Source organism: Cladosporium halotolerans (genome assembly GCF_011745625.1).
Source record: "Cladosporium halotolerans strain TM138-S3 chromosome Unknown Sca17, whole genome shotgun sequence".
In the NCBI taxonomy this organism is placed as follows: Eukaryota; Fungi; Ascomycota; class Dothideomycetes; order Cladosporiales; family Cladosporiaceae; genus Cladosporium; species Cladosporium halotolerans.
Genome location: NW_027191468.1, coordinates 85108 through 112997, shown reverse-complemented (window position 1 = coordinate 112997; position 27890 = coordinate 85108). Strand labels below are relative to the sequence as shown.

At 54.3% G+C, this 27890-nt stretch overlaps 8 protein-coding genes across 8 annotated transcripts; 2 read left to right on the top strand and 6 right to left on the bottom strand.

The window, feature by feature from the left end:
* Positions 1-775: 775 nt before the first annotated feature.
* Positions 776-6639, bottom strand: WHR41_04971 (uncharacterized protein). Its single transcript, XM_069373577.1, has 3 exons — positions 5645-6639; positions 2545-5586; positions 776-2489 (listed from the first exon to the last, which is right to left on the bottom strand). The coding sequence occupies exons 1-3, from the start codon at positions 6077-6079 to the stop codon at positions 1164-1166; spliced, it is 4803 nt and encodes a 1600-aa protein (XP_069229027.1). The 5' UTR covers positions 6080-6639; the 3' UTR covers positions 776-1163.
* Positions 6640-10342: 3703 nt separating this feature from the next.
* WHR41_04970 (uncharacterized protein) lies at positions 10343-11652 on the bottom strand. The gene is made up of 2 exons (XM_069373576.1): positions 10826-11652; positions 10343-10736 (listed from the first exon to the last, which is right to left on the bottom strand). Exons 1-2 carry the CDS (start codon positions 11395-11397, stop codon positions 10586-10588), a joined length of 723 nt encoding a protein of 240 aa, XP_069229026.1. The 5' UTR covers positions 11398-11652; the 3' UTR covers positions 10343-10585.
* Positions 11653-12227: 575 nt separating this feature from the next.
* On the bottom strand, positions 12228-13823 carry WHR41_04969 (uncharacterized protein). The gene is made up of 3 exons (XM_069373575.1): positions 12884-13823; positions 12482-12820; positions 12228-12426 (listed from the first exon to the last, which is right to left on the bottom strand). Exons 1-3 carry the CDS (start codon positions 13460-13462, stop codon positions 12346-12348), a joined length of 999 nt encoding a protein of 332 aa, XP_069228881.1. The 5' UTR covers positions 13463-13823; the 3' UTR covers positions 12228-12345.
* Positions 13824-16159: 2336 nt separating this feature from the next.
* WHR41_04968 (uncharacterized protein) lies at positions 16160-17827 on the top strand (the record flags this gene model as incomplete). Its single annotated transcript, XM_069373574.1, has 1 exon — positions 16160-17827. One exon carries the CDS (start codon positions 16160-16162, stop codon positions 17825-17827), a length of 1668 nt encoding a protein of 555 aa, XP_069228882.1.
* A 2-nt stretch (positions 17828-17829) lies between these two features.
* Positions 17830-19837, bottom strand: WHR41_04967 (uncharacterized protein; the record flags this gene model as incomplete). The annotated part of the gene is made up of 7 exons (XM_069373573.1): positions 17830-18186; positions 18244-18592; positions 18650-18761; positions 18818-18964; positions 19018-19257; positions 19306-19410; positions 19462-19837. 7 exons carry the CDS (start codon positions 19835-19837, stop codon positions 17962-17964), a joined length of 1554 nt encoding a protein of 517 aa, XP_069228889.1. The 3' UTR covers positions 17830-17961.
* Positions 19838-20024: 187 nt separating this feature from the next.
* On the bottom strand, positions 20025-22438 carry WHR41_04966 (uncharacterized protein). The gene is made up of 2 exons (XM_069373572.1): positions 21716-22438; positions 20025-21656 (listed from the first exon to the last, which is right to left on the bottom strand). The coding sequence occupies exons 1-2, from the start codon at positions 22294-22296 to the stop codon at positions 20867-20869; spliced, it is 1371 nt and encodes a 456-aa protein (XP_069228890.1). The 5' UTR covers positions 22297-22438; the 3' UTR covers positions 20025-20866.
* A 120-nt stretch (positions 22439-22558) lies between these two features.
* On the top strand, positions 22559-24085 carry WHR41_04965 (uncharacterized protein; the record flags this gene model as incomplete). The annotated part of the gene is made up of 1 exon (XM_069373571.1): positions 22559-24085. The coding sequence occupies one exon, from the start codon at positions 22559-22561 to the stop codon at positions 24083-24085; it is 1527 nt and encodes a 508-aa protein (XP_069228887.1).
* A 185-nt stretch (positions 24086-24270) lies between these two features.
* gna-3 (Guanine nucleotide-binding protein alpha-3 subunit) lies at positions 24271-26313 on the bottom strand. The gene is made up of 6 exons (XM_069373570.1): positions 26130-26313; positions 25693-26038; positions 25509-25637; positions 25324-25453; positions 25028-25266; positions 24271-24975 (listed from the first exon to the last, which is right to left on the bottom strand). Exons 1-6 carry the CDS (start codon positions 26254-26256, stop codon positions 24876-24878), a joined length of 1071 nt encoding a protein of 356 aa, XP_069228888.1. The 5' UTR covers positions 26257-26313; the 3' UTR covers positions 24271-24875.
* Positions 26314-27890: the final 1577 nt, after the last annotated feature.

Sequence of the window (27890 nt, the reverse complement as noted above, 5' to 3'; positions counted from 1 at the left end):
ACTTCGCCAACATATTGCCGGGCGAAGCACTGTTAGTGATGCTCATACGTACCAAATTATCGGGACTGGAGCAAACCGACTTCAGTGCTCGATTTGACACGCGCATTGACCTCGCCAGCTCCTTTACTTTCTGATGTCCACGCTGCTCAGCATCCACGCACGTCCTCTAACAGAGTCGATGACCAAGCATATCCTCCCTGACAGACACTCCTCCTCGGGGACTCGCGAAACGACATTCGACTATGTGGCCACAAGTCACCGTTATCCGGCCACGTTTTCTGCAAGGCAGGTCCGGCTGTACCTGTAACCCGGGTCCGGTGGCGGCTGACCACACCTGCAGCCTCGATGTGACTGGGCCGGATACTCCGGTCTGGACTTCCACTTCGCTTGCTTGCTTGATTGGATGTACCTCTTCGTCAGTGTAGTAAAGGAGCGTCGAAGAAGCCTCAGGCGTTCAACATCAATGCTGTCATGAGCATGATGTAGGCAGCCATAGATGCCCATGGATCATTAGAGACCTTTCGGACATGTCGGGCCTTTCAAACGCTGAGATCAAGGAATTTTTGAAGCAGAAGTAAGAGTATAGCTCTCATCTCCCATGTGCCAAAATTGAACATCAACTTTACCTCCGGAGAACCTCTGAACGCGGCTCTACGAAATAGATCCGAGTAGCCAAGGCACGATGGCGATGTGAGCAGGGGACTGTTGAAAAGATTCCCGAAAGCACTGCACGGCTATGCTTCAAACAATGATCTATTCCAATCTAAGGAAGTCTCCAACAAGAAGAAGAATCGCTCCTCCCATCGCCCCTGACGCCCAACGTGTCCCAAGACTACCCCCTCTCATGATCGCAACAAAAGCTGAAAAGCGAAGTGAAAGCTCAGAACAAGACAAAGCGAACAGGAAGGACGACAGACTGATGAGAGAGGAAATGACGATAGGAAACCGCTGGCACGTTTGTCGTTATGTACAAAGAAAGAGAAAAAATGATAGTTTAGATTAACGCAGCTCGCTTTCCCAACTCTGCAAGTACGCGCGATGCGCAAGCAAATAAGAGGGGATTGGGTAGTGATGCGCGTTTTTGCCCATGTCTATAAATGATCGCTGAAAAAAAGGGGGAAAAATGATATAAAACAACAACTCCGCCGTGGACCACGCAGTCATCACCGGAACTCGTCGCTGACGTCGTGTCGCCGGCTGGACGAGGGCTCGCGGGAATGTGAGGCGCTGCCGACCTGCAGGCTGGCGCGGTGGGGGCGGTCGCCGGCCTCCGGCTGCCCGCTGCCGGTCGACTGGCTGCTCTCGACTCGCGCCAGGTAGGCGGCAGATGTGAAGTCGCGGCTTGCCTCGAAGCTGGCGCGGGTGCGGTCGCAGCTGCTGCGTAAGCGGTCGAAGCTGGGTCGGGGCCGGTCGTAGCTGTAGCGGTTGTTGTTCTTGCTGAAGGCCTCGCGGGGGTTGGCATCGTGGTCCACGGGGCTCGCGATGACTGGTGTTGTTGGGGTATCGGCTTCGAAATTGTGGTGTGCATGAGAGTTGTCGGTGCTGACGTGTGGGAATTGACGGTCGAGGCTGAAACGTTGGTGGCCGGTGTAATCGGTGCCGTCAGAGCCGTTGTGTGACCGGGGGTTATGGGTTGTCGCGGTAGGTGCGACTGATGGAGGGTACATGGGCCGCATGTCTTCGCTCATCTTGTAGTCGTGGCTCTTAGACTTGTCACTGGGCTTCGAGATTTCCGAGGACGATGCAGAGCCAGCGAGTTTGTCGGCTGAAGCCAGAGACACATTGGCTGGCTCGACGCCCTTGAGATAATCGAACTTTCCCTGGCGGATCTGCTCGCGGATGATGTCGACATCGCGAGGGAAGTAGATCTTCTGAATCGCCTTGGAGAGGAAACGAGGCAGCAGACAGAGGATGACCGCGATCAAGCAGATTGCCCAGAAAGACAGCTCGCCAAAGACCTGGCTGCCGGCTCCGTAGAATGTAAAGCCCGCAGTGAAAGACGTGTAAACGCCGGTCCAGAAGAAGATGAGAAGGGTGGAGATAACGGCAATCAGCATCATGAACCAGTCCCACCGGTAAGTGTTGAGCATGAGATAGGCATTCACCACGATAACTGCGGGAGTGGCGATGTAGACACCGAATCGCTTGTAGTCGTTGATGTTGAGTCCTTCCTCAGTCACGAAGTTGCCGACGCGGAAGAGCAGGTAAGGGAAGTAGAAACAGATGACACTCTGGTACAGACCATCGATCATGTAGATCCAGAACTTGAGCTGTGTCCATTCCTTCCTCTCGATACCGCGACGGTAGAGCTGAGGCACGGCGATAGAAACCTTGTCGTCAACGTCCTGGTCGAGGATACCCATGAAGATGACCAGCAAAGACGTGAAAGCCAGGTTGTAAAGCAGAATGTAGGTGTAGTCGAAGGCGTAAGAGCAGTCGAAGTTGGCGTAGATCTGGTACCAGAACAGGGCGAAAGTCCACACAATGTTCTAATGATTCGTCAGTATGAATGCGGACACTTTCTAACGGTTGACTGCAACTCACCTTGTAGAAGAAGTTGGCAATGGTCTCCGACAACCTTCGGTAACTCCAGCGACCGTGCACCAGGACAAGTCTGGTCAAGAACCTGAACTGTCCAATGGCATAGTCTGCACTCATGACAGCCTGGCGACCTTCCTCACCAGCAATACCGACACCGACGTGAGCTTCTTGAATCATGGCAACATCGTTGGCACCATCACCGATCGAAAGCGTCATGACCTCGAGGCTATTCTTGACCATGCGGACAACGGCGGCTTTCTGTGCAGGCGACACACGACAGCAGAGCACCGATCGACACTCCTTGCACAAGAGCAGGAACTTCTGGCGGATACGGTCGTCAAGGCAAAGCTTGAGAGAGTCGCCATCGATGACCAAAGCGTGAGTGGGCGCAGGAGGCTCGTGGTTCTTCTTAGCGGCCTTGAGCTCCTCGTCAGACCCTGTCTTACCGAAGTTTGCGAGGTGCCTGTCCAGTTCCTTCTCTGCGAAGTCGACGCTATCTTCCTCGAGTTGCAACAGGATGAGATCCATGTCGTTGTCGAGCAAGTTACACGAGAAACCAATGTTGATTGCAGTCTCGACCTTGTCGCCAGTGAGGACCCACAGCTTGATACCTGCTTGGGCAAGAATGGCGATCGAGTCAGGCACACCATCTTGCAGTCTGTCTTCGATAGCAGTGCCGCCGATCAAAGTCAATTCGCGCTCAATGGCATCGGACACGGTCTCGAGCTTGTCCTCGCGGTCCTGCACAGAGGCAGCAGCAAGGTCGTGCTCAACGTTCCACTTCTGGTACTCCTCTTCACCAATCTCACGCATGGCAATACACAGAGTACGCAGACCCTCGCGGGCAAACATCTCCAGATGTTCGGCGGTGGTCTTGCGCAGCTCGGCTTGCTCGCCTCTTTTCAATCGAGAGTAGATGATACTATCGGCACCCTTGCAGAAGAGAATGATCTTGCCGTTCGGCATCCGCATGATGGCACTCATCCTCTTTCTTGTGGAGTTGAATTCAAGGGTGTTCAGTACAGTGTACTCCTGCTCAACGCCATGCTGGTTGATAATGATACCGTCATTGGAGCGACCCATGACGGTGAAGCCGACGTCCTTCGCGGTCGCGACCAAAGCAGCCTCATCAGGAGATTGGGCCTTGAATTCGATACTAGGAGGATCGCCAGGCGTGCGCTCAGTGATGACAGTATGGCAGAGCGCCAAAGCAAGCATGAACTGCTTGTTGGCCTCCTTCTGGACATTGCCTGAGTCGCCTGCCATATCATTCACGAAATCTGGCGCAACAAACGTGATATCCTCATCTCTCAGGTAAGGGTTGTCATGCATGCGGCGGAGATCTTGGAGCATGCGCTCGCGGTCACGGGCGATCTGCTCCCTTGCTTGAGCGCCTGCCGTGTCGGTGTCGATTCCTTGTCGCTTTTGCATACCAGCCTGGGCCTCGGTATACGCCTCTCCGTACGGGACTCCGTTGATTGTGCACTTCTTGAATTCCATGACGTTTTGCGTAAGGGTACCGGTTTTGTCGGAGAAGATGTACTCGATTTGGCCGACATCATCAGAAATGTTCCACGACTTGGGCGTACAAGGGTAGTCGATCTTTTCGTAGTACATGAACGTATCACTGTAGATGAAGAAAGCTTGCGCTGTTCTGACAATTTCCAGTGAGATATACAGCGAGATTGGCACCAAGTTCTGAAAGAGAATAACGGCAGCCCAGAAAGTGATGAAGCCGTTGATTCCAGGGTTGCTGCCATATCCAGGTTCGCCGCCAGGTTCTGACACTTCGAAGTAATTCAACGATTCGTTTCCTCTGCCGAAAGTCGTTCCTTGTACCACGGCTGCGACCAGACACATGATGAAGAGAATGACGAAGTTGTAGAGGACGTTGCCGTTGAGATCCTTGGAAACCTGCGCACGCTTGGTGGGAGTGATGCCGGAATTGAGCATAATCTTCGTCTCCTCTCCAGTAAATGCGACGATACCCACGATCCAATCCGTGTTGCGAAGTGTGCAACCACGCAGAAGCATGTTGTTGATACCAACAGGCTCAGCCATTTCCTTGGGTTCAGCGCCGGGGTGAGCGGCATCTTTCTGCATCCATCTCACGGCACCAGAGTACGAGTACAAGTTTGCGTGTGGCGGTTCGCTCTCAAGCCGGAAATGGGTTCGCTCGCAGTCTCTTGCTCGTCGGACTTTTCGGCCAGTATGAAGAGCTTGGCGGACCTTGAGGTTAGTTTCACCATCCAAGTTCTTGGTTTCGACGTAGCATGCACCATCAGCGTCGCTGGTGGACAGGACGATGATATCGGCGGGGATTTCTTCCTCGTTGTACAAGCGAACGAAATCGCCGACCTGTACGCTTTTCCAGTAATCCTTCTTGAACCTGGCGGTCTCGGGCGCATCGATAGAGTAATCCACCAGGCTTCCATAGAACCTCTTAGGGATCGGTGTCTTTGCAGGGGCTGGGTTTCCGGGTGCAGGGACTTGGAGTCGCTGGCGCGCATCGCCTGGTTGAGCAGCTGCGTTGTCCATCTCGCGGACCATGTCGTTGCCACTGATGTACTCATTGCCTTCGTGCTGTTTCTGGTTCGGAGACGGAACTGGTGTCATCTCCATGTCACCGTTCTCGTTCTCGCGGGCCTCCATCTCGTCATCGTCGTCCAATGCCCGGGACCAAACACTGTATCGCCTATCATCATGTGCGTCCGCAGCCTGATCCAATGCGCGGTCAGTGTAGCCCTTGCCCTTTTGCTCTTTCTTCTCCTGCTTCTTCTCCTTTTGGCTCTTCCATTGTTGCCAGATCCAAAGGATGAGGCGGGTGTTGGCTTTCTTGAACTTTCTCCAGGGGTTGATGACTTCGTCTGCAGTGTTCACGTTCTGCCAGTCTACTAATCTGTGGACAGGCGCGTTGTTGAGTTCGTTGTCGAGCACTGTACGCCGCCAATCTTCGATTCCGTCTTTGACGGCTGTGACAACAATAATAACAATCAGCGGCACGGCTGACAGACCTGGATTCTCTGCACCGAAAATTGGGAAAATCTACGTCGATTGTTGTCAGTATCCCGCCGCAACCAAAATTGAATGCGTGATTACGTACCGAAAGGATAATAATGAACAAGAAGTACACGTTTGCAATGTTGTGAAATTGGAGCCATAAATTCTTCGGGATGAAGCTTATAGGCGTGTACTTGGCCGTCCTGATTTTGTTGCGCTTGTAATGTACAAGCGGGTGGCCGTCGCTGTCTTTTGCTTCGGGAGGCAAGGGCTGGTTGAAGTAGATGACCCGATTGCTGGGCTGTTCTCCTGCGGTTTTCTCGTCCTCTTCGGGTCCGGAGCCTTTAAGATCCTCGCCGGCGGACTCACGCTTCTCCTTCGTGCTGCCCATGCGATTGAGATGCCGATTGAAAATGCTCTTGCGCTTCTGCGTGCCTGAGCGTCCGCCGACGCGCTGGGTTGCCCATCTTATGCGCTTCGTCGGCGCGGATCGATCGGGCTGGTCGGCGTCGGCTTCCTCGTGTGGTGTTGGAGCCATGGCAGGCTTGTTGGCGATGTGTGGGCGACCAGTCGAGGGATAGATTGTCTCATGCGGCGAGACAGGGCCGCGGGACGAACAAGAACCCGGGTGATGAGTCGGATGCTATGTCCTGTTTGCGAGCATGTGATGGCGATGGCAAGCGCGTCGCGGCGAGACAACAGGCTCGAAGCAAAGCAGAACGAGAGGCCGGCGCACGGTCGAAGTCGGAGAGGAAGAGGCGGAGCGGTGTGGTGCGGCGACCTGGCGGAACGGAGGGGAGGGCGAAGGCAGAGAGGCGAAAGCGTGTCTCAGAGAAGGGTCCGAGATGACGGGTCGCCGTGAGAGCAGGCGGGAGCGGTTGCTGCACCAGCGGAGATGGGCAGGGCTGGGAGAGGAATCTGGCGGCGCGCAGGGCGTGGCGAGACGGCGGATGGGCCGGAATGGCAGCGATGATGTTGGACGAGGGCGACGGCACCGCGCAGCGAAAGCGAAGGGTAGACGGCCGCACTGCAGCCAGACAACTGCCACCTGTGTCCGCTCGGGCAAGCTGAAGAGCGCCGCCCGATCTCACGTAACTTGGGCGTACGCAGCTCAGGGCGCGCTAGCACCGCATCGACGTCTGCGTGCTTACACCATTAACGCCGAGTCCGTCCCGCTCGCTGGCCCCCAGGGACTGACGAAGTGCCGGCATCCGGGCGCGGGAGGAATAAAACGCACGCTACTTTACTTATGAACGCCGCGCCGCATCGTCAGCAGGCCGGCGGTGCGCGCACTGCACTGCTGCCAGCGCCATCGTCTGCGCGCGACGAAATGCCTCCGGACAGTCGAGACGGCGTGGCTGTGGGCATGCGCTGCGTCCGTTGCGCTACCGCAGGAGGCACGCCCCTGATTGCAATCCTACACCTCCATCCACCAGGCGTGCGCGTCAGGCTGCTGGCCCCTCGCACGCCAATCCCTCGCATCTCCACTCTCCTGCTGCTCTCCACAGCGACCGTGGCCCCGTCGCGCACTACTCGTCGCATCTCGTCAGCGCAGGCCAAGCGCAAGTCCAATTTCCCTTCTTGCGCCACTCTTAGCTGCAATACGACGCCAGCCTGTGCCAGCCTGCTGGTCTAAGGGTGCACCATCTCGCTGTCAGCGCCGGGAGGGCGGGAAAGCCACCGCCATGTGCTTGGTGCGCACTGTAGGCTGTATCAAGTGGCGTCCGTGTGCACTGTTGCGACTCGCAGAAAAGTCTAGACGTGGTTGCATCGCATCGCAGGCCATGGCCGTCGCCTCGTGGTTACGGCGAGCGTGACCCTAAGCGATCGTTGCCGAGAGACTAGAGCGCTGTCAAGCTCTCGCGGTACGGGCGTTTGGCTGTCGTTTCAGGGAAGCGTGCCCGAGCACCGGATTTTGGAACGGAGATTGATCGAGGGACGAAAAAACATTCGGCTAAGGTTCAGGTATCGCTTTCTAAGCTGCTACCATCAGGCCTAGACTGCTGAGCAGTCATCTCCATGTGCGCGAGGGACTGGTTGATGCCATTAGGAAAAGCCAGACGTCTCAGGCAGGAATTCGCCCTTTCGCTGCTCTCACCGCGCATATTTTTATGAAGAGAATGCATGCCGCTGAGATTGATCAGTGGCCAAGCATTCTGAGGGGTTTGGACTTGCTGGTTTTAGCCGATCACATGACCTCGTGTGTGCTTCCAGACGCGCCGCATCGCGTCCGTTCCGCGAGACAGCTGGAGCGCATCGGCTTGGAGTTGACCCCTCTGCGCTGCTCATTTCTCCGCCGTGTCGCAAAGCGCATGGCGCGCGAAAATGTCCAAGAAAAAGGGCAACATTACTGATTTCTTCAAGCCGTTCACGATCCCAAAGAACCGCATTCCACAGCAAGAGGAGGAGGATGAGATAGTCGTGGCCCCGCCCAGCTCATCACAAGCTCAAGCGCTCGACAAACCTCAGTCGCAACATGGAAAGCCATCATTTTCACGGCGCATATCGCAAGAGCATGCGGCTCCTCCAGTGAAGCGCGGCCGAGGTCGCCCGCGCAAAAATGACCCGAATCCTCCTAGCAAGCTGCAAACCACAGCTTCAGCCTTGCACCAAATGGGATCAGGCAACTCAACTCCCACGCGAAGATCGCCTCGGAAGCAAATGGCTGAGCTAGGAGCATTTGGGAATGATCCACCACAAAGTTCGGGCCAAACTACAGTACGTTCGCCGTCCCAAGCGACGCCTCAAAAGGTGCGGACGGTTCAATCAGTGGATATCCCCTCGCCTGTGAGGATCGTTTCTATGCCAGCCCCGACTCAGATGCCCAAACAAGAGCCCAGCAAGGCACCTAATACTTCCTTCTCGTCCTTCTCCACGCTCACTAGCATGTCCGGCATGAGCTCGCAGAGCTCCAGCAGACGCATCGTGAAGAATGGCATCCCAGCGGTGACGAACTCCGATTCTGCCAGTATGTCCTCTGCCAGTAGCGATGAAGAGCTTGCGGACTTCGATTCTTTCGCGCCACGCAAAAAGCGCAAGCTTACTCCGCCTGGACCGGACACAGACAGCGGCTCCAAAATGTCCACTAGCTCGAAGCCGACGAGAGCCAGCAGCCGATTGGAGAAAGAGAAGATCAAACAACGAGCGAGGGAATCATGGAGGCCGCTGTCACCTCCGCCTGCGACAAGCTACAAGCACAGCTTACTCAGAATTGCCAAACAAAGTGCGCGAGAAGCTGCCAGCGATGAGAAGATCGCAGAGCTGGAAGCCTACGTGGAGGAGGCGGAGAAGTCGCGAGAATTGAAAGAGAATACCGCTTTGGAAGAGGCCGAGACCAAAAACGTAGCTGCGGCTCTGGCCGAAGACAGTGACGAGCAGGAAAGAATGCTGATGGCTATGGACCGAACCGAGGCCCTGCGTGGAGAGGAATCTTTTTACTTTTTCCGCGAGGGTGGACAACCTCCTATTGACATCGACCTTCCTGCAGAAGAGCTGAATGAATACGGCTTGGGATTTATGAGAGATGAGACGAAGAGGTCCTTGGCGTGCAGCTCTGGCTTCCTGGCAACCGTGGCTTCGCAGAAGGGACTGCCGACGTGTATGACCTCCTGGCTGCAACGTCGTATACCCCTGGAACCCTCTGAGGAGCTCTGCCAATCATACGTCACGGTTCTAAGTGCTCTCGTACAAAGCCAGCAGCTTTCTGAAGAACCGGCTCTCTCCCTGAGCGAGATATTCGAGGGCCAAACGATTCGAGATTGCGAGGATCTCCGTATATCTGCAGCAAATGCCTCGGTCCCACATAATCTCCCGCACGTTCTGCGGTTGATGACTGTCTTGGCTCCTCGAATCTCTCCGGTGAATAAAGCGTGCGCCTTTGCCGAGCTCATCTTGTTGAGCAGTGACGACAACGTCCGCAGAAACGTCGACTTACGACTGGACATAGAGCAGGCCATGCTCTCAATCCTGGATTCTAGCGAGGATACGGATCTGCAGACGATCTTTCGAGAAACAATCCGCCAAGTTCTTGATCCCTCTCTAATCTCTCGATACCCTATTTCGCGGGCCATTGCTGCGCTACCAGCGACCTCCTATCGTCTTCACGAACTGCGCCGCAGACTCGCTCTTCACATCCTCCTCGAGGCATCTTTAGAGGAAGCACTCGACCTCACCTCTCCCTCCACAGGCGTTCGGCTCTTAGCAAGACTGAAGAAGCACCCATCCTTTGCAATCTCCGAGTCCACAGACTACAACAACCTGCACTGCCTCACAGACCTCCTCGACATCGCAATCGACGCCGGCTTCTCCGATTTCGCCTTCCTCCACGAAAGCCAAAACACTCAACCCAAGCAGCAATCCACGAGCCTCTTCAATGCCAAACCAGCCCCCCAGGCGCCGGAAGAGGCGTCTTTCAACGCGCAGATCGACGCGCTGACCGCGCAGCTGAGGTTCATGAGCAGCAAGATTAGGGACGCTGGCACGAGTCACCTCAAGCGCACGGAGGCGAAGAGCGCGCTTGAGAGGCTCGTTTTGCGGTTGGAGAACGCTGTGAGGACTAGGCTGAGGCCTCGGAAAGGTGTCTTTGACCGGCCGGGGATGGGTGCTGGTGCCATGGAAGGCTTCGTTAAGAGGGCAGGGGCGGGGAGCGTGACCATTGATGAGTCTAGAAGCGCGGAAAGCGAAGAAACTGCGGATTCTGGCGAGCGGGAGGAGGAAAGTGGCCCAGAGAGAGCCGCGTTTGGAAGCCCTGAACACTGTCGTAGACCTGGGAAACAGCACAAGGTCACGTGGAAGGACAAAGTGGTTGACGACGCCGAAGCGGGCGCGGCGGACGAGAACGCTCATATACATACTTGACAGAAGGTAGTTTTATAGAGCAAACATGACTATCAAAAAGGCAAGAACAAACAAAATTCAACCCCGCGAGGTAAAACATATCTACAATGGCCGAAGAGCCTTGCGTACAGCAGTGCAACTGTCCCTAATCGCTCACATTCTATTCGTACTGCCGGTCCGGCAATTGAATCATGGACCCACAGCCCGCTTAATCAGTGAAGCGGCGGTTCTGGTTCTCGCCGAACAGCGACAGACGGACGGAAGGCAGAGCGTCGGTCTCGAGCAGCCTCAGACGCTCCTCGAAGGTGTTGTTGATTTCGATCTTGCCGGTACCGTTGAGGATGGATACGCCGCCAGCGCTAGATAGTCAAACAAAGTCAGTCGTCTGTCGAACTGTACTGAGAGCAGGCCAATGGCGCTCGAGGATAATCAAAAGGGAGGGACTCACGACTCTTCAGGAAGGCTCTCCTTCTCGTCAATCACAACCTCAACCTCCCTGCCCTTCATCTTCTCCGAGTACTCCTTCTTCGCAGCCTCAACAGCCTTCTTGACAATCTCGTTGTCCTTCCTCCTGCACCTAACCGAGACCTTGCTCTCTACCAGCGCATACAAACCCTCAAGGACGAGACCCTTAAGAACGCTCTCGTAGTCCGCGCCGCCCTTGCCCTTCTTGCCACCCTTGCCGCCCGAAACCTGCTCGGAGAGCTTCTTGCCGGCGTCCTCGAACAGGCCGTCGAGCAGCTCCTGCTTGGCGCTGAGGATGCGCAGGCGCTGGCGGTTGGCGAGCGTGGAGGCGGTGATCTGCTGGCTCATGCCAGCCTGCGTGTTCTTCTTCTCGTACTCGGCGTCGATGCGCGCCGTCTCCTGCCGCACCAGCTTCGACTTCTCGATGCTGAACTCCTCGTCGGCCTTCAGGTGGATCTCGCGCGCCTTCTCGAGCGCTTCTTGCCGGATGAAGGCCGTCATTTTGCGCAGCTCCGTGTCGACTTGCGAGTCGGACATGCTGTGTATTTGGGACATGGTGGGCGAGTTGGGTGGGGGTTGGTGTGCGTGGGTGGGTGATTGGGCGGTTGTAGGGAGGTGGGTGCCGGCGACGTGGTTGTTGCTGGCTGACAAGTGACGTCAAGTACGAGATTGAGGTTTAGCAGTGAAAACCGTGAGATATGGCGATCCCGTGGCTGATGTGTGGTCGGTCGTTGTGCTGTAGCAGAGGCGGACTGTACTCGTTGCGGCTGATAGAAGATGTATGTCATTGCCCTCTGTCTACTAAGGTCCACAGAAGGTGTAGGAGCTTCCTCGGGAGCTTCCGGCACTAGGCCTCACAGAGACCGTGGCTCTGGCCATACCGTTGGACCCTCAAAGAGTGCAGAAGGACTTTGTGAAGCCTCTCGCCGAGTCACCGGCCCCGAAATCAGAGGGAATCGACTTTACTTACGTAGGTTCTAGCCCTATTCATCACGAAAGTCCAGAGTCTCTGCAGCGCCCATCACACCCGTTATGCCAGTGACGGCAGAGGCTTTCGCGTGAACCTCACTCTAGAGAAGGTGGAAGAGACAGGAAAACAATATCCAGCGAAACCTTCAGAAGGTCATCAAAGGCGCTCAAACGTCTATTGTCAGGGGCAGTCTGCAGCGAGAACGTGTCAAATTCCTGCTCAAAATCAACGATGTAATTTCACTCAAGTTACATGAAGAGGGCTATTGGGAAGATCTCGCGATTAAATGTCTGTGGGTTTCTCCGAGCTAACTGTCATTGAAGCTTCGTTCGTCGAAAACTGATCCCGTCGGATCGTTCAATGCAACAGCGACCACCTCTCGTTTACATCCTAATCGTTATCTTTGGGGCTGGAATTTGAGGAAGAAAGGATCATGCATTGGTGGTATGGAGTTAAGGAGAATGTTATGGCACCTCCCGACCCACGTGTCGAAATCGAACCAGCAAGCGGCAGACCCATGCCTAACCATAGTCCTAGTTCGCTTTGGCTACGAAACTCCAGTCCTGTTGCTGTATCCACTCACGAACGCTTCCTAGCTTAGGACATTCTTCCAACTATTACTAGGTCAGCGCCCCTCCTGAGGTTTCATTTACCTACGGCCTGACATACCTGATTTGGGTGAATCACAGTTGGGTCATCGCGTGCTTCGTATCCGCACTCATTGAAGTATGCCCAGTTATCATCCAACTCCGCTTTCAGGCCTTCAGGAAGAGGAAGATCTGGTTCCCCAGCGGGTAAAGTTACGTATTGAGCGGACAGACCAGTAACCTTAGCGAATATTTCAACCATCTCCTCTAGAGACATCCATTGGCGATAGGCTATAAGATTCTTGCCAGGAGAATCTTCAAGCAAAGCTTTGACAAGTGGACCAGAGTCTTCGTCCGGAGCGATCAAGGGCAGCTTCAAATCGCCTTTGACGCTACTGGCAAATACCACGACGTCGTTTTCCTAAAGCAGAAATTGTTACTGCGTGCGTTCAAGATAGATGAAATCTCAAGAAATATCACTTACACGTCTAGGCTGGACCAGTGGGTTGCTGAGGTAATTGCCCAAGAACCACCCGGGCTGGAAGACGCTCGTCTTCGCCCATAAGTTTGGGTAAGCTTGTTGAGCATACTCGGCGGCCTGAGCTTTGAAGTCGAAGTGATAGACGTGGGTGTACTTTTCACGAGACCACTTCGAGCAGTTAGGCAGACTGGACAAGACCAAGCGTTCCAAAGAGGGAACTTTTGAAGCAGCGTCAATAGCGTTGACAAGTTGCTGCTTCTCAGTGCGCGCAGCCCACAAGTTCAAAGTCTCGCCTTGGGCAGGTTTTGTAGCGTTTGCTGGGTCTCCGTAAATGCCCCAAAAGTCGCTGACGATGAAGATTGCGTGCGCGTCCGCGAAAGCTGCGTCGAGAGAGTTTCCATCGTTCAGGTCAGCAGTAACGACCGCAACGCCACGACTGGCGAGCTTTAGAGCTTTCTCGCTGTTGGGATTGCGCGTCACACCGCGGATGCTCCATTGACCGGCTTGGAGGAAAGTCTCAACAACTGATCCGCCTTGGTTACCAGTTGCGCCAAGGACAACTATCGTTTTCTTGCTTGCCATGGTGAGTAGTCGTCAAGTGAAGGGAGTGGGAAGTAAGGGGAGAGTGAAGAGAAGAACGTTGACACTTTCGCAGATGTTTTCGACAGCAGGGTGCTCCGGCCTTTACCCACGTTGACATAGTTACACACAGATTGGCGATCAGCAAGGCAAATGATTACTAACCTTCCAAAATGTGCATATATTTGGTCGCCGGACATAGCCGCCATGTTCCAGCGATGAGAAAATTGGCAAAGTGTCTCGTAATAATCAAGCTACTGACCGCGATAGGAGTGACGTTCGTCGCTGCAAAGACAGGGCTTGTGATCATCGACTGAGCTCAAGCAGACTTGTTTGCATAGAGGCGCCGTCAAAGCCGTAGTTTCACAATGCTATGCATATGTTATGGCGGGCGACGAGCTAACCGAGCTCGGGATCGGATACTTCTCAGCCGAAATATCAGCTCAGGTAGGGCAGAGCTCTTGTCTTACCAATCTCTAGGAGATACCGTCCCCTGTGCGGAAATCCTCCGCGTCACCGCTCATGCACTATACTCCGCGAGCCCATTATGTATATAACCTGGAACAAAATGTTCCATCGGTCCTAAACAAGACAGTTCAATACAGTACCTCGCCCAACGATCTTGTCCCTTCGCATAGGGCAGAGGTCAAGCCCTTCTACAGAGCCGCGTCAGTCCGCCAAAAACAATCAATTCAATTTCCTTTCTAATGCTTATGAATAGATGATCAGTGGTCAACATGGCTTTTCCAAACCGCTTACTTAGCCACTCAACATGGCGACATGTGGGTCTGGGCGTCACTGGCCTTGTCTTTGGCCTCGGAGCACTCTCGATAATTGCACCGTCGGCCGCAGCAGAATCTCTAGGAATTACGAATTTGACAACAGAAGAGGGGCGGCTCATGAACGTCAAAGCCATGCAATTCCTTGGTATCCGTGATATTGCAGTGGCAGGAGCCCTTATCTGGTTTCATCGGGAGAGCAATCAAAAGGCTATGGGGGTGATTCTGACTGCATGGACTCTAGTATGTGTGACGGACACATGGATTGCAGCAAAGGGTCCAAGAGGCTTCGATAATGGCGTTTGGGGCCTAGTTGGTGGGTCAGTAGCAATGGCTTTCGTCGGATCGGGGCTTGCCCAATCCTAGCCTCAGAACAAGTTAATAAGCCCCTAGCTCTAAGTCTAATTTCATCATGTCGTTCTACATTCTAGTATATCGCTGTGGCGTTAGTAGGTAAGTAGTAGGGGCATCTCCGTTCTGCATATGTAAGACTGCTGCAATTAGAGAAGGCAAAAGCAACAAAAAGATACCGAAGCCAAATCAAAGAAGACCAAGAACCACAATCATGCTCTTACTTCCACAAATGATCACCGTGGTAGCCACAGGTAATCACCGGACCTTTCAAGGCCGCTTTGTAACTTGGGTCAAAAACCTCCTCACGATTATCGCTTAAGATTGATAGACGATCAGGAGGGATTAATGGACTGATAGAACGGAACGAGGGAGAGAAGCAGGTCGTCTCTTCCGTTCGAGTACACAACAACCTGGTGGAGTACCCATTGTACTGAATGACTTCAAGCCGATCGAATTACACTTGTTTCCGTGGAACAAAGTCTTCGAGCGAGAAGACAAGCCATTTAGATCCAACGCCAGGGCTTCGAGTCAATGCTCCGAGGTGAAATCCCTTCCATCGACGGAACATGTAGAGACAGGTTACTTCACTTGGTCTTCGGGATCGTGAAGGGCTATTGGACGTACTAGACTTCTCATGCGAATGAGTATGCTATCACGACGTTGGAAGCGACAATATTTGACCAGGAAGCAGTCGGTACTTCATCTGAAGGATGACGATTCCTATAAATTAGCTATCTTAAGCGACAATTCACCTTCCTGCTTCTACCGTAATATAATTGGTATCGGCTATGAGACTCGACAGAACCGTATAGACATACCGCTTGAGTACGGAGAAATACCAGACGGAGACGCCTCCCAGCACATAGCGGACGCCCTGCCAACAACCGAGACCTCTCCTCCGCCCTTTGGAATGGATACCAGGATTTTCGGCCTCCCGTAGCTGCAGTCCGCGATCGATGAGGTGGGCAGAGTATGATTGCTGGACGCAGACGCGATGTTTCAAAGAAGATAGTCTCACGAATTGATCGGATAGGGTTTATGCGTGGTGTGCATTCCTCAGTTATTGTAAAGCGAGACTTCAAGGCATGAGAAGCAGGTCTCACTTGGGATTTCGCAATATATCTAGGTTCTCTGGATCAATGGAGGTTGTTCTATCAATCGCTCGTAGCAAGCTCGTTGTTGGCGTTGGAGTTCGGGCACGGGCTGGCTGGCACCTGGGTGGCGCTGGCACTGACGCAGCACCAATCGGCCCAGACGTCGCCTCCAGCTTGCCGCACTTGTCTCAATGCGGCCACTGAGACAGTTGCGAGTCGTCACGAGTTCCAAGCCATAACACACAATTCCCACATCATCTGCGCTCGCCGACACGCTTCTGGCCGTGTTTGCTCGTTCTACTCAGCTCTTCGATATTAACTTGCCGTCCGCTTGTCGGCTACTGTCGCAAGCACTCGCCTCGTACCGTTGACAACATGGACCGCTCGCAGCGATAATACCGGCCGCCTCCACCCGACAACCACTTAACAACACACCGCCCCTCGCCCAAAATACCAGACAATACATATTCAATATGGGCGATATCTCACCCGGCGCCGGCGTTGCGCTGGGCATCATTGTCGGCTTATTGTCAACATGTGTACAATCGATCGGCCTCACACTTCAACGCAAGTCGCACATGCTCGAGGACAGCAAGGAAGACACCGAAATACGTCGCGCACCATACCGCCGTCGGCGCTGGCAGGTCGGAATGTTCCTGTTCTTGATTGCGAACATCGTCGGGTCCACCATCCAAATCACGACTCTGCCGCTGCCGTTGCTGAGCACATTGCAAGCGTCCGGTTTGGTCTTCAACAGCATAATGGCCAGTTTGATACTGAAAGAGGCTTGGACTTGGAGGACTGTGGCAGGCACAGCATTGGTCGCTGGAGGCGCTGTACTGATTAGTCTGTTCTCTGCGCTGCCGGAACCGAGCCATAACCTGCAACAATTGCTGCTGCTGCTATGGGAGCCCAACTTCCTGATCTGGTTCATACTATCTTTGGTATTTGTCGTCGGCATTTTGGTTATGGACTTTTCCCTGCGGCATTTTATCGCCGTTCACAAAAGAGACAGCCCGAAGATTCTATTGATACGTGGCATGGCATATGGAATGCTTTCGGGAATCCTTTCCGCGCACTCTCTCCTTCTCGCGAAGAGCGCAGTGGAGCTAATTGTCAGGAGCCTGACTGACCGAGTCAATGAATTCCGATCATACCAAAGCTGGCTGCTCGTGGTCGCATTCCTAATCTTGGCTCTCACACAACTCTACTACCTGCACTTGGGACTGAAGCTCGTCTCGACGAGCGTTCTGTATCCCTTCGTATTTTGTATTTACAACATTGTCGCAATCTTGGACGGATTGATCTACTTCCGCCAGACAGATCGCTTGCCGCCGCTCCACGCCGGCCTCATCGCGCTCGGCACGGTCATTCTTCTGTCGGGCGTTCTGGCTCTTAGTTGGCGTCTCGAAGACGAGGATGACACTTGCGACGATGATCACCATCACCACCATCACCAAATGGCTCAAGCCGAAATCCCCCAAACCGTGCTTGCACCGGGCATGGGCTTCGTCGGCGAACCGGACACCGACACCGGCTCCTCCACACCCACGGACGAAGAAGCAGGATCAGAAGAAGATCTGCAGCGCTCGGCTCACAGTGAAAGAAGCCCGCTCCTCAGCAAGTTCAGATCGGGCAGAGGCAGCAATAGCGCACACTCCCCCGCGACTACAAGGCGCCGCAAGCGCGCATCTACCCTGAAAGAGGTGTACAATATCTGGGAGCACCACGGCGATGACGATGAAGACGACGCGGACCATCACCACGAGGCTTCCAACCACCGTCGCACATCAGAAGGCTCTGCCCGCCCTGCTTCAGCATCAGCCGCAGGCGAGCGACCGCTTTCAAGCAGCACTCAGAACGTCGCTGTCGCAGACGGCACGGAAGATGACGAGAACGCTGACGCAGACACCGAAGAGCCTCGTACCGCTCTGCAACGCTCGAACACCATGCCTTCAGGAAGGCGTTCACGGAGCGGTCGACGTCGCAGACATAGCCGGTCGGGCCAGGGTGCGTTGTTCAGTGACATGCTGCGGGTAGAGTGGTGGCGATCTCGGAGACGACGACAAGGCGTCGAGAACGGCGTCGAAGAAGAGGACGAGGTGGGCCCGCAGGACGAGGCTGCAGAGCATGGACGATAGCATTTATTTCTTTGAGTTCGTACGATTGGTCTACCGAGTTCTTGAATGATGATACCCGCATACATGAAGGGAGATTTTTTCTGGTCGTTGACATGTCTGAGTTGCGTCCGATGTCATCCTATCTACCTCGTCTTTCAGAGCTTCGCTCCCTCGCCCTCAAGAGCAACCACATTCCTGCCTCCCTCCACCGTCCATACTTTGCCCTTCTTGCCGATTTGCTCCTCGGTCATGCTGCTCAGTGCCAGCAGCGTATGCTCGTCGGCGTGATTGGCGATGAAACGATGATTGTTCGATGCCAGACGGCCGACAATATAGCCGCACTTCGGAGCGCCATTGCGCGCATATTCCACGGTGTAAGTCTAGAGATCGGGGTCAGTCGTCGAACACAAGCGTTACAACAAAGAGTGCTAACTGACCTCGATCACGGCAGCGCCCTTCGCTTCAGCCTGAATCGCAGGCGCAGGGCTCGACAGTATGTCAGGCAGAGGATTGCGCGAAGGGTATGGACTACCGTCTTTCCTCGGCGAAGAAGAGAGGCAGACGACATGCTGGTACGTCAGCACGCCACCGTTAGCGAGGACCAAGCCCGTCTGGCCTTTCTTCTGCCGGAGTTGACGTGTCATCTCGGTGAGAGCGTGCATGCTGTAGTTGTTCCCTGCACCACCGAAAGACGTGAGGCCACCGAGAAGAGTGATTGGCTTGGGTGGGCTGATAGTGGGGAGAGAGAGGTGGTGGCAGGCTAGTTTGGGGACGATTGGAAAGCAGCTGGAGGTTTGTCAGTGAATCCTTAAGCAATTTAGGTACGGATAGATAGACACGTACGAATAGAAGTCGAAAAGATCGATGTCATCTTTGCTTATGTTCGACGCTTGGAGAGCCGCTGTGAGAGATTGGGTGATCGATGGGCTCGAGTGGAAGTCGGGGCGATGCCAGACTGCGTATCAATTTGTCAATAAAGTGCAGGTTTCTCAAATGGTGCGAATCTCTTACAGTCACTACTGTCTTGAGTACCGGCGCCGCCAAGAGGATAGATCCATTTCTCTTCAGGCACGCCTAATTCGCGAGCAAAGTCTGTCGACGTGATTATGCACGCTGCGGCAAGGTTGATGTTGTTGAAGGCGTTCATCAGCAGAGGGTCTGACATAGTTGTCAGCTTGAGATGTCATTAGCTTGATTCCGGCTGAACGAACATGGGTGGCAGATCATCCGATTCTTCGCACTTGGTGTTCCAATACTCTGTGTTGTTTCTGCCTTTGTGCCGTAATTCCAAGCGTACTTGTTTGCCTCTGCCACCTTAGCGAACTGTTCATAGAGAAGGGCAGACTCATGGTTGTTTGAGGACACTGATTGTCCACGAAACGCACGGAATCCATTCTCGTAGAGGGGATAAATGTGGATCGGGTTTCCTATGGAATGTTTCGAGCCCAAGTCTGTGTACGTGTCAGAGATGGGAGGTTTCCAGGCGCCAGGTAACGCACCTGGCTTCAATTCTCGTGTGGTTGGCGAGAAGACCTCGTTCACGGATTCCTTGATTGGTGACCATCCTGGCGGAGGGAGCTGTCTCTTTGCAGCACATGAAGCCACTCCGATTTGTTAGCATCGAAGAGATGATGGACAAGGGACCAAATTCTTACAGGAAGCCAACGCCTCGCCTCCCGTCACGATCGCCACTTTGCTCTCGCCCCTTGAAATTCTACGTGAAGCTTCATCGAAGACAAGTGCTGGTTGATTGCCGCCGTGATCAGTGTAGTGCTTTCTTTTTGGCGCTATACCCAGTCGATCACCGATAAGCCCGGGCAGGTCGGGATATGGCCATGTCCAGGTTCGAACGACATCGAGACTGTCAATAGCAAGCAGCAACTCGTTCGCGGCTGAATCTTGCAGGCAAGTATCGTTGATGGACTCCTTGATCGCATTGAGCATAAGTTCTAGGGGTTCTACTGCGTCTTCAACGAGCCTTGACCTATTGACGAAGTCGCCGACGCCGACTACCACAGGAGTGAGCGCCATCCTATGCAAATACAGTCGTGTTTAGCCTAGCACATTTGCCGACATTGAAGGATCAAGTATGACGAGTATGTGCGAGAATTTATCAATGTATTTGTATATCTTGATCCAAAGATTGGATGTTCTATGGAAAGGACTGCGTGAGGTGTTGGAGTTGGAGATGATTCAAGCACAGCCTCGGCTGTTTGCTGCCGAGAACAGCACCTCATGAGCCGAACGAGCAGATGTGAGGCTAGAAATGAAAAGCTGAAGGTATGCGCACAAAAGAGAGCCATCGAAAACTAAACTACCATTTGGTTGATTAGGTATATTTGATAAATGGACCATTAGTCTCGTAAATGGACTCCCAAATACAGAAACTCCATGCCATGCATACTGTGATTCGCCTAGGTTTTCATTGCGGGTTGTTGCTGCAAGTTTAAGCATTTGTTGCTCTGAATCTCATTCGTACCTTGATGTAATGTAGATGCGATGTGATCATATGGAAGTGCCTCGCAAGAGCAGCTCGTTGTGTGAGAAATAACAGTAGAGAAGGCTCGAAGTTCTTCGGTTGCATTCATTACGATCGCGGCCTTGTGTTGCATTGTAAATGTTGCCGTAGGCTCTGATAGTATTACCACACCAGTGTTAAATTGGGTTTGTAGCGACCCATGGCTGACGTTGGTAAAGTAAAGTGTTCCGAGGTGTCATAGCATGCCAAAGCACCAGAAAGTTCATTCATCTAACGCTCCGTCGCAAATAGTGGTTTATTGCACCTGGATTGTAGCAGAGGGGAGGTAATGTTGCGCTTCTGTATATTCGTCATGGATGCTGGAGCAATAGCATAGATGTTGCATGCTCTCGTGTCGCTTTCTTGGTGACGCACGGGTTCGATGGTCGAGACGAATCAATGGACCGGGCGTGCTCCGAGCATTCGTAGAAGTCGATCCCTGTGCATCCAGCCTTGCCAGATCATTCTTGGAGATGTGGCTATATTCGTCGGTGTGCATCAAGAGGGGCTTGAGCGCTTGAACGTGTCACACTCTTGCAATCTCAGCCTTTAAATTCAAGAATTTCATCGAGCGTGAACTCAACATCTTGTCCTCCGATCTCGCCTGCTGCCTTCCAGAACTTGCTCAAATGCCGGTTGCCGCTGTCACAAATCACTGTGACTATTCTCTTGCCCGGGCCTTCTTGCCTGGCAATGGTAGCAGCGGCCACGCAGTTCACTGCGCTGCTGGCTCCGACGAACAAACCTTCCTTCTCCACCAGCCATCTAGCCATACGCATGGCTTGCTCGTCACTGACCTTGACCGCGTCGTCGATCAAATCCATGCCAGCAGAGAAGTTTTGCGTCAAGCGGTTGACACCGACGCCTTCGACGATGGTGTCGATCTGGTGCCTCCGACGAGTCCCCTCCGCCTCAGTCGGAGAGAACATAACGCCGAATTTGATCTTGTTGTATAGACCGCTGCCTTGTGGGTCTGCAAGAACAACCTTCATCTGCGGCAGAAGCGGCTTGAGGGCTAATGCAACACCGCTGATCGTGCCTCCCGTGCCTGCACCAGCAATGAAAACATCTAACTGACCGTTTGTTTGCGCGTAAATCTCCGGTCCTGTCGAGCTTTGGTGTGCCAAATAATTCGCAGTGTTCTCGAACTGGTCAGCGAAAATGCCGCGGCCGGGTCTGTTAGGATCGTCTGTGTGCTCTTGAGCCCTACGGCGGGCGAGATTCACGAACTGGTCTTGATCGACTATGCTAGCAGGCTTGACACGCTCAACAGTTGCACCCAGTTTGAGCAGCAAGTCTGACTTTTCAGTGGCAACGTCGTTGGGCATACAGCTATATGGAGATTAGATAAAATGGCCTTGGTATATGATTGTATGATTGACAACACGCACATGTATGCTTTGTAGCCTCTAGCTCGGCAGACCGCAGCTAGAGAAATGCCGGTGGAGCCAACGGTGCCTTCATAGACAGTGTCTCCGCGATCAGGTTTCAGAAGTCCTTCTTCTTCTGCCATGTTGATCATTGAGAGCGCCACGCGGTCTTTAGGAGAGTTTCCGGCGCCGTTCAGAAACTCAGCCTTTGCGAATATCTCACATCCAGTTTCCTCAGAAAGAGCCCTCAGCTTGAACAGTGGCGTGTTTCCGATGAGACCTTCGATACCGACAGAGATCAGCTTCTCGTCCGGCGCCTGGCTTCTCCTAGCGTCAGTCTTGTCAATGACAGCCTTGGAAGCCTTGCGAGTGTGATCTTCCAATCGGACATAGTCTGGCTGTCCTGGCAATGGATGGCGGACATCCTGGTGGCGAAGCTTGCGTATACGTTTCTGGAAAGAATGCTCTAGGTCTGGGTAGAGGTCTTTGAAAGTAAGGGTTAGGATGATGCCGACTAGGAAACCGCCCGATGCAGTGAGTTTGCCCTTGTTGTCAAGCATACTCGCCCACAGTTGGGCCCACACGTCCGCGAACACGCCCATAGCTCCTACAATGTTGGGAATTCTCGCGCCGTCTCAACTATGCGCCCATACAATGATAGCAGAGACAAGTGTGCTCTTCAGCTAAATGGTTTCGAAGTGATAGTGCCTTTTTCAAAACAGACACGAGGTTGAAGGCCTGCGATCGCGTCTGTCCGCGAGGGAACTGGAGGCAGCTTCACCTCCGCGGAGCAAAGCTCCAGCGACAACACCTCTATGCTGTGGTGTTGCTTGACAGCGCTTTGCGACACGCCCCGGAACAACAATGGACTCTCCAGCCGTCAACGGACTCTTTCGACGTCTTGCGACGCACCGCTTCTGCCAACAAAGCCGACACCTGCAGCCAGTCGTCTGCCACCAGCAATGGCGCCAAAGTAGCACCGGACAGCCCACCTCCCCTAAACGAACAACAGCACCTCCACCGCCGCCAGCTCCAAGGACACGATCACGGAAGGATGTCAAGACGACAAGCGAGAGTAATTGGCAACAGCGAACGGATGCGTTCCCGGAGGACAGGCAAGAGGAGTTCAAAAAATACCCGATGGTGACGGCAGATGCGCTTCGCTCGCGAAAAGAGCGGCCCAAACGAGTCAAGATGCTCATGAGAGATTTTATCGAGGACAGTCTGTACAATCCGCACTACGGGTACTTCAGCAAAAACGTGTCGATTTTCAGCTCGGGCGCGCCATTCGAATTCAATCAGATCAGAGACGAGCCGGAGTTCCATCGCATACTCGGAGAGCGCTACACAGAATTTGAGGACAAACTGGACGAGATTGAATACAACGAGGCTAGGCAGCTCTGGCATACCCCAACTGAGCTGTTCAAACCGTACTATGCAGAGGCAATTGCGAGATATATGGTCGCGAACTACAAGATCAGCCTATTCCCCTACCACGATCTTGTAATCTACGAAATGGGTGCCGGAAACGGCACCTTGATGTTGAACATCCTGGACTACATCCGCGCGACCGACCCAGATGTCTACGCGCGCACCAAATTCCGCATCATCGAGATCAGTGCATCTCTAGCAACCCTCCAGACAAAGGCGGCCAGCAAAGGGCACGCCGACAAGGTCGAAATCATCAACAAGTCCATCTTCGACTGGAACCAGTACGTCCCGACGCCCTGCTTCTTCCTCGCCATGGAAGTCTTCGACAACTTCGCGCACGACGTCATCCGCTACGACCCCTTCACCGACGAGCCCCTGCAAGGCCAGGTCCTCGTCGACGCCGAAGGCGACTTCTACGAGTTCTACACCAAGCAGCTCGACCCCGTCGCATCTCGCTTCCTCCGAGTCCGCGACGTCGCCTCGCGAGACCGCAAGTACGCGCACCCGCTGCAGAACCCGCGCTGGGTGCGCGACCTGCGCCACCGGATGCCGCTCGCGCCCAACCTGACGCTGCCCGAGTACATCCCGACGCGCCTGATGCACTTCTTCCACATCCTCTCGCGGCACTTCCCCGCGCACCGGCTCATCACGTCCGACTTCCACTCGCTGCCCAACGCGACGCCGGGCTTCAACGCCCCCGTCGTCCAGACGCGGTACCAGCGGAAAACGGTGCCCGTGCGGACGCCGCTCGTGCAGCAGGGTTACTTCGACATCCTGTTCCCGACGGACTTTGGAGTGATGGAGGACGTGTACCGCGCGATCACGGGGCGGCTGACGCGGGTCTCGACGCACGAGGACTTCTTCGCGCGGTGGAGCTATCCGGAGGAGACGCAGATGCGGAGCGGGGAGGATGCGTTGTTGGGGTGGTATAAGAACGCTAGTGTCATGGTTACTGTGTGAACGAGGTCGACAAGCCGCGATATCTTACAATATAATGAAATTTGTGGGCATTTGAAGCCGTTCATGTGCGAAGCGAGTAGTGCCTCGGATCCGCTCATTCACTTGCTTATCACTCGGTGTTTTCCGTCTCATCAATGATTTGAGCATTCAGGGACGGATGAGACAGGACCAGCCACGGAGAGACATGAGAGCTGCCATCAAGCCGGCATATCAGAAGTAGACAGATTTCAAGATCACGACACTAAATCGACGATAGAACCCCCCGCCCACCTCAGAGACACAACAGCAGCAGCAGTAGCAGCAGCGGCAACAGGTTCCAATAATGTTTTTCCCATTTTCCCACGGATCCGGTCGTTCAGTAAGACAGGCAGACAGACAGACCACCAAAGCAAGCTTGCTAGCCTCACCAAGTGCTTTGGCCAAAAGAGACACAAGAAAAAGGAAAGAAGAGCAGATCAGAGGAAAGAAGGAGAACAGCGTGAAAGGAGTATAAGCAGATCGACCGTCCCGAACCAAATCCGCCTGTCCTGTCCGTTCGGGGTCGGAAATCAAAGAGAGAGCGCCAATATAACTCCCGCTAATAAGGTTCCCTAGGTTGAAGCTGGCGAGAAGAAAAAGAAGACTTTCTTTCTTGAAAGATAAGAGGTATAAAGATGGCGGGTTTTCGTCTGGGCGTGAGAGATCGGTGATTTTTTGTCCCGGGTGGGTGTCGTTTTTTGGTTGATAGTTTGGTGTTGAAAGGCGGCCAATGTCGAAGAGTCTGATAGATTTCGTGAAACCTCAGCGGTCATCATAAAATGCCGGAGTCTTTGAGCGCGTTTTGAAGAATGGTCTCCTTGACGGCGGCAAAGACAAGGCGGATGTTTGAGGTATCGGTTGCTTGCGTAAGACTGCACGGTTGTTAGCACGATCGAATTGTGGAGACCTGGCACGAAAACTTACTGTGGATAGAGGTTGAGATGAGCACGATTCACTTGATTGAATCGCCAGAGGAGATATTTCGCAGCGCGGTTGACATCGTCTCCACCTGAATAATCAGGGAAGTATTCACCCAGCGGTGACTTTTTCAGTTTCTGCCGGAAGAGATCCACTTTGTTCAGGAAGAGAACGATGGATGTTCGCATGAACCATCTTGAGTTGACGACTGAGTCGAAGAGTACAAGAGATTCCATCATGCGGTTCTAAGCAGGGTCAGCATATCAGCATACATCACTTGTCTGTCAATTTGAACCACGTACCTGACTGCTTTCTTCAAGCAGCACTTGATCGTATTCGCTTAAAGCCACGCAGAAGATAATCGATGTGACGTTCTCGAAGCAGTGGATCCACTTCTTCCTCTCGCTTCTCTGACCGCCTACGTCGAACATACTAATAGGAGGTCAGCACAATGCACATGCTCGTCTCATCGTCGTGGTCTAGTTACTGTATGCTGAGCTGTCCCATCTGGAATCGTGTCTCGTAGATACCGGTGGTCTTGGTTCTTGCTCTTAAGACGTCCGCTTCTGTGGGTGCATAATCTGGCGCTGCAATTCTGTCGACTTCGTCGAAGAAACTGTGCTAGTGTCAGTCTCGAAGATTGGCAACCTCAGTACATCAGTAGCACTCACTAGGGAGCGGAGTCCATCATGTAGAACTCATTCGCGTGGTCAAACACCTTTGAAATGCAAGGGTCCTTCCAAAGACTGGCGACTGCCTGCCCTGCTCTAGGATCCAAGGCCGAATGTGGATCAGGATCCACCGAGTACTCCATCAAGAAGTCGCAGTGCTCTTTGTTCGCCGGGTTCTCGACCTCGATCTCGAATTGTCGCATGGCGCCTATGAGCGCTTTCGCGCAGTCGACCAGGTTCTTGTATATGGTGTGGCGGTATAGTGCGAGCTCGTCATTCGTGTAGCCATTCTGGTGTATAATCTTCATCTGCTTCACGATGGTGCTCTTGCCGCTTTCTCCGGAGCCTGTGAGGGGGCCGTTAGCACGACTGGCAGTACATGGGTGCCCAACGCGTGCGGCATCATTGCAGCACATGCGTGGTGGCAGCGTCCTTACCGAGCAGCAGAATCTTGCATTCGCGGCGCAGCTTCTTGGAGTCCTCCTCCAATCCCCGGTCAATCATCTGGCTGCGCTTCTTCTGGTCGCCCTCATCGTTCCCTCCGCTTGACATGCACGCACCCATCCTTTCTGACTACGGCGGCCTGAAGCGGCGACCTGAGACGGATGGGCGCCAGACCCCGCGCGGGCGGTGGTGGGTTTCCAGCCCACGGTAGCCCGTGGCGTCCAGGCGCGGGCGAGAGCGCTCGGGGGGAGTGCCGATGTTGACAATGGGCGCTCAGACGAGGAGGCTGGCGGCGGGCGAGGAGCGGCGGGCGAGGAAGGGCTGCTGCGGAACGCTGCAGCTTTGGCGTGAGGTGGTGCTCGTGCGAGTGGACGAGGGCCGGAGCTTCGCTTTGTTGATGTCAGAGAGCTTGCGAGGGCCGCGTGCGGGAGGAGCGCCAAGCTTCGTCGCGACGGGCGGCGGCGGCGGGGCGGCGGAGAGAGGCGGCGTGGCGGGAGGGGAGCGGCGGCAGTGAGGACGAGGGCGGATTGATACAGAGCGAGAGTATCACGGGCGCAAGGCGTAGCAGCCAAAGCCATGATGTGAGAAGGGAAGCTCGGGCCTCGAGCCTCCGGCTGGCCTGCTGGCGCGGGCTGGAGCTGGCTGGCGCGGGCTCAGGCTGCTGCACCCACTCGCTCGGCTGGCTCAGGCACGCAGGCACGCAGGCACGCAGGCGGCATGCCTCGCCCGACCCTAACAACCGCGCGCTGCTGCAACATCGCCCACCGCCCGTGCCTCGAGATCCGCGCTGCACGCACACGATCCCCACTGCTTCACTGTGCTGTACCGCCGGGCAGCCCTCCCACACTTCCTGGGCACCATCACCCGTCGCCGCGATGCGCGGGCGCGGCACTGTGTGACAGACGGCTGGCATCGCATCGTGGCCGCCATTTGATCACACCCTGTGCCGCCCCACGAGCGAGCGCCCTTCGCTCTCTCCTCCGTCTGCCACCCAGGTGCTCACCATGATACCGCGCCCGCTGGCCAGTCGGGGAATTTGGACGCCTGCAGCCCATGTGCGACCCTACATGCGCTTCCCGTCGTGCGTCTCCCGGGACCTGGTCATATACGTCTCCCTTGTGTCTGCCCGTGAAACACCACCGTCTCGCCGCTGGTCAGTGCTCGCAACTTGATTCACAAGGTGGATATTCTCCTCGCTTCCCCACAGTGATGACGGAAGATTGGGACAGACCGCACACAGCCCTTGGAGTAATCGCGAGGCCTTGACGTGCCTTGTGCGAAAGAGCTGGTGACACCGGGGAGACGGATCGAAGAGCAAACGATGCTGCGCGAGTGACAAAAATACTCCGTCCGTGTACCTGGCCGAGCTCCCATCGCTTTCCTGCTTACGGTAAGATGAAGGAAATCGGGGATCTTGGTCCCGCCGTCGAACAATTCTGCATCTCGACTATCACAGGATATGTATCGGCGTTCCAACTTGGCATGCGGCTGAGAGAAGTACCGTCATACCAGCATTGCAAATGTTTTGCCAAGCGGATCACAGCCGCTCTGTTTGCAAGCATACCTCTCTAAGCACCACGCACGTTTTGCACAGTACTGCCTGTGGGCAGGTCTCGTACCGTGGATATTGGAGTCGAGGCAAATTCGCTGCCTTTCGACGACCAGAGGCTTCGATGAAGTGCTAGAATGCTGTTGCCGATGAGAAACCTCGATTCGGTAGCACTGTCGATTTTCCGGAAGCCGCCCCGACTGCG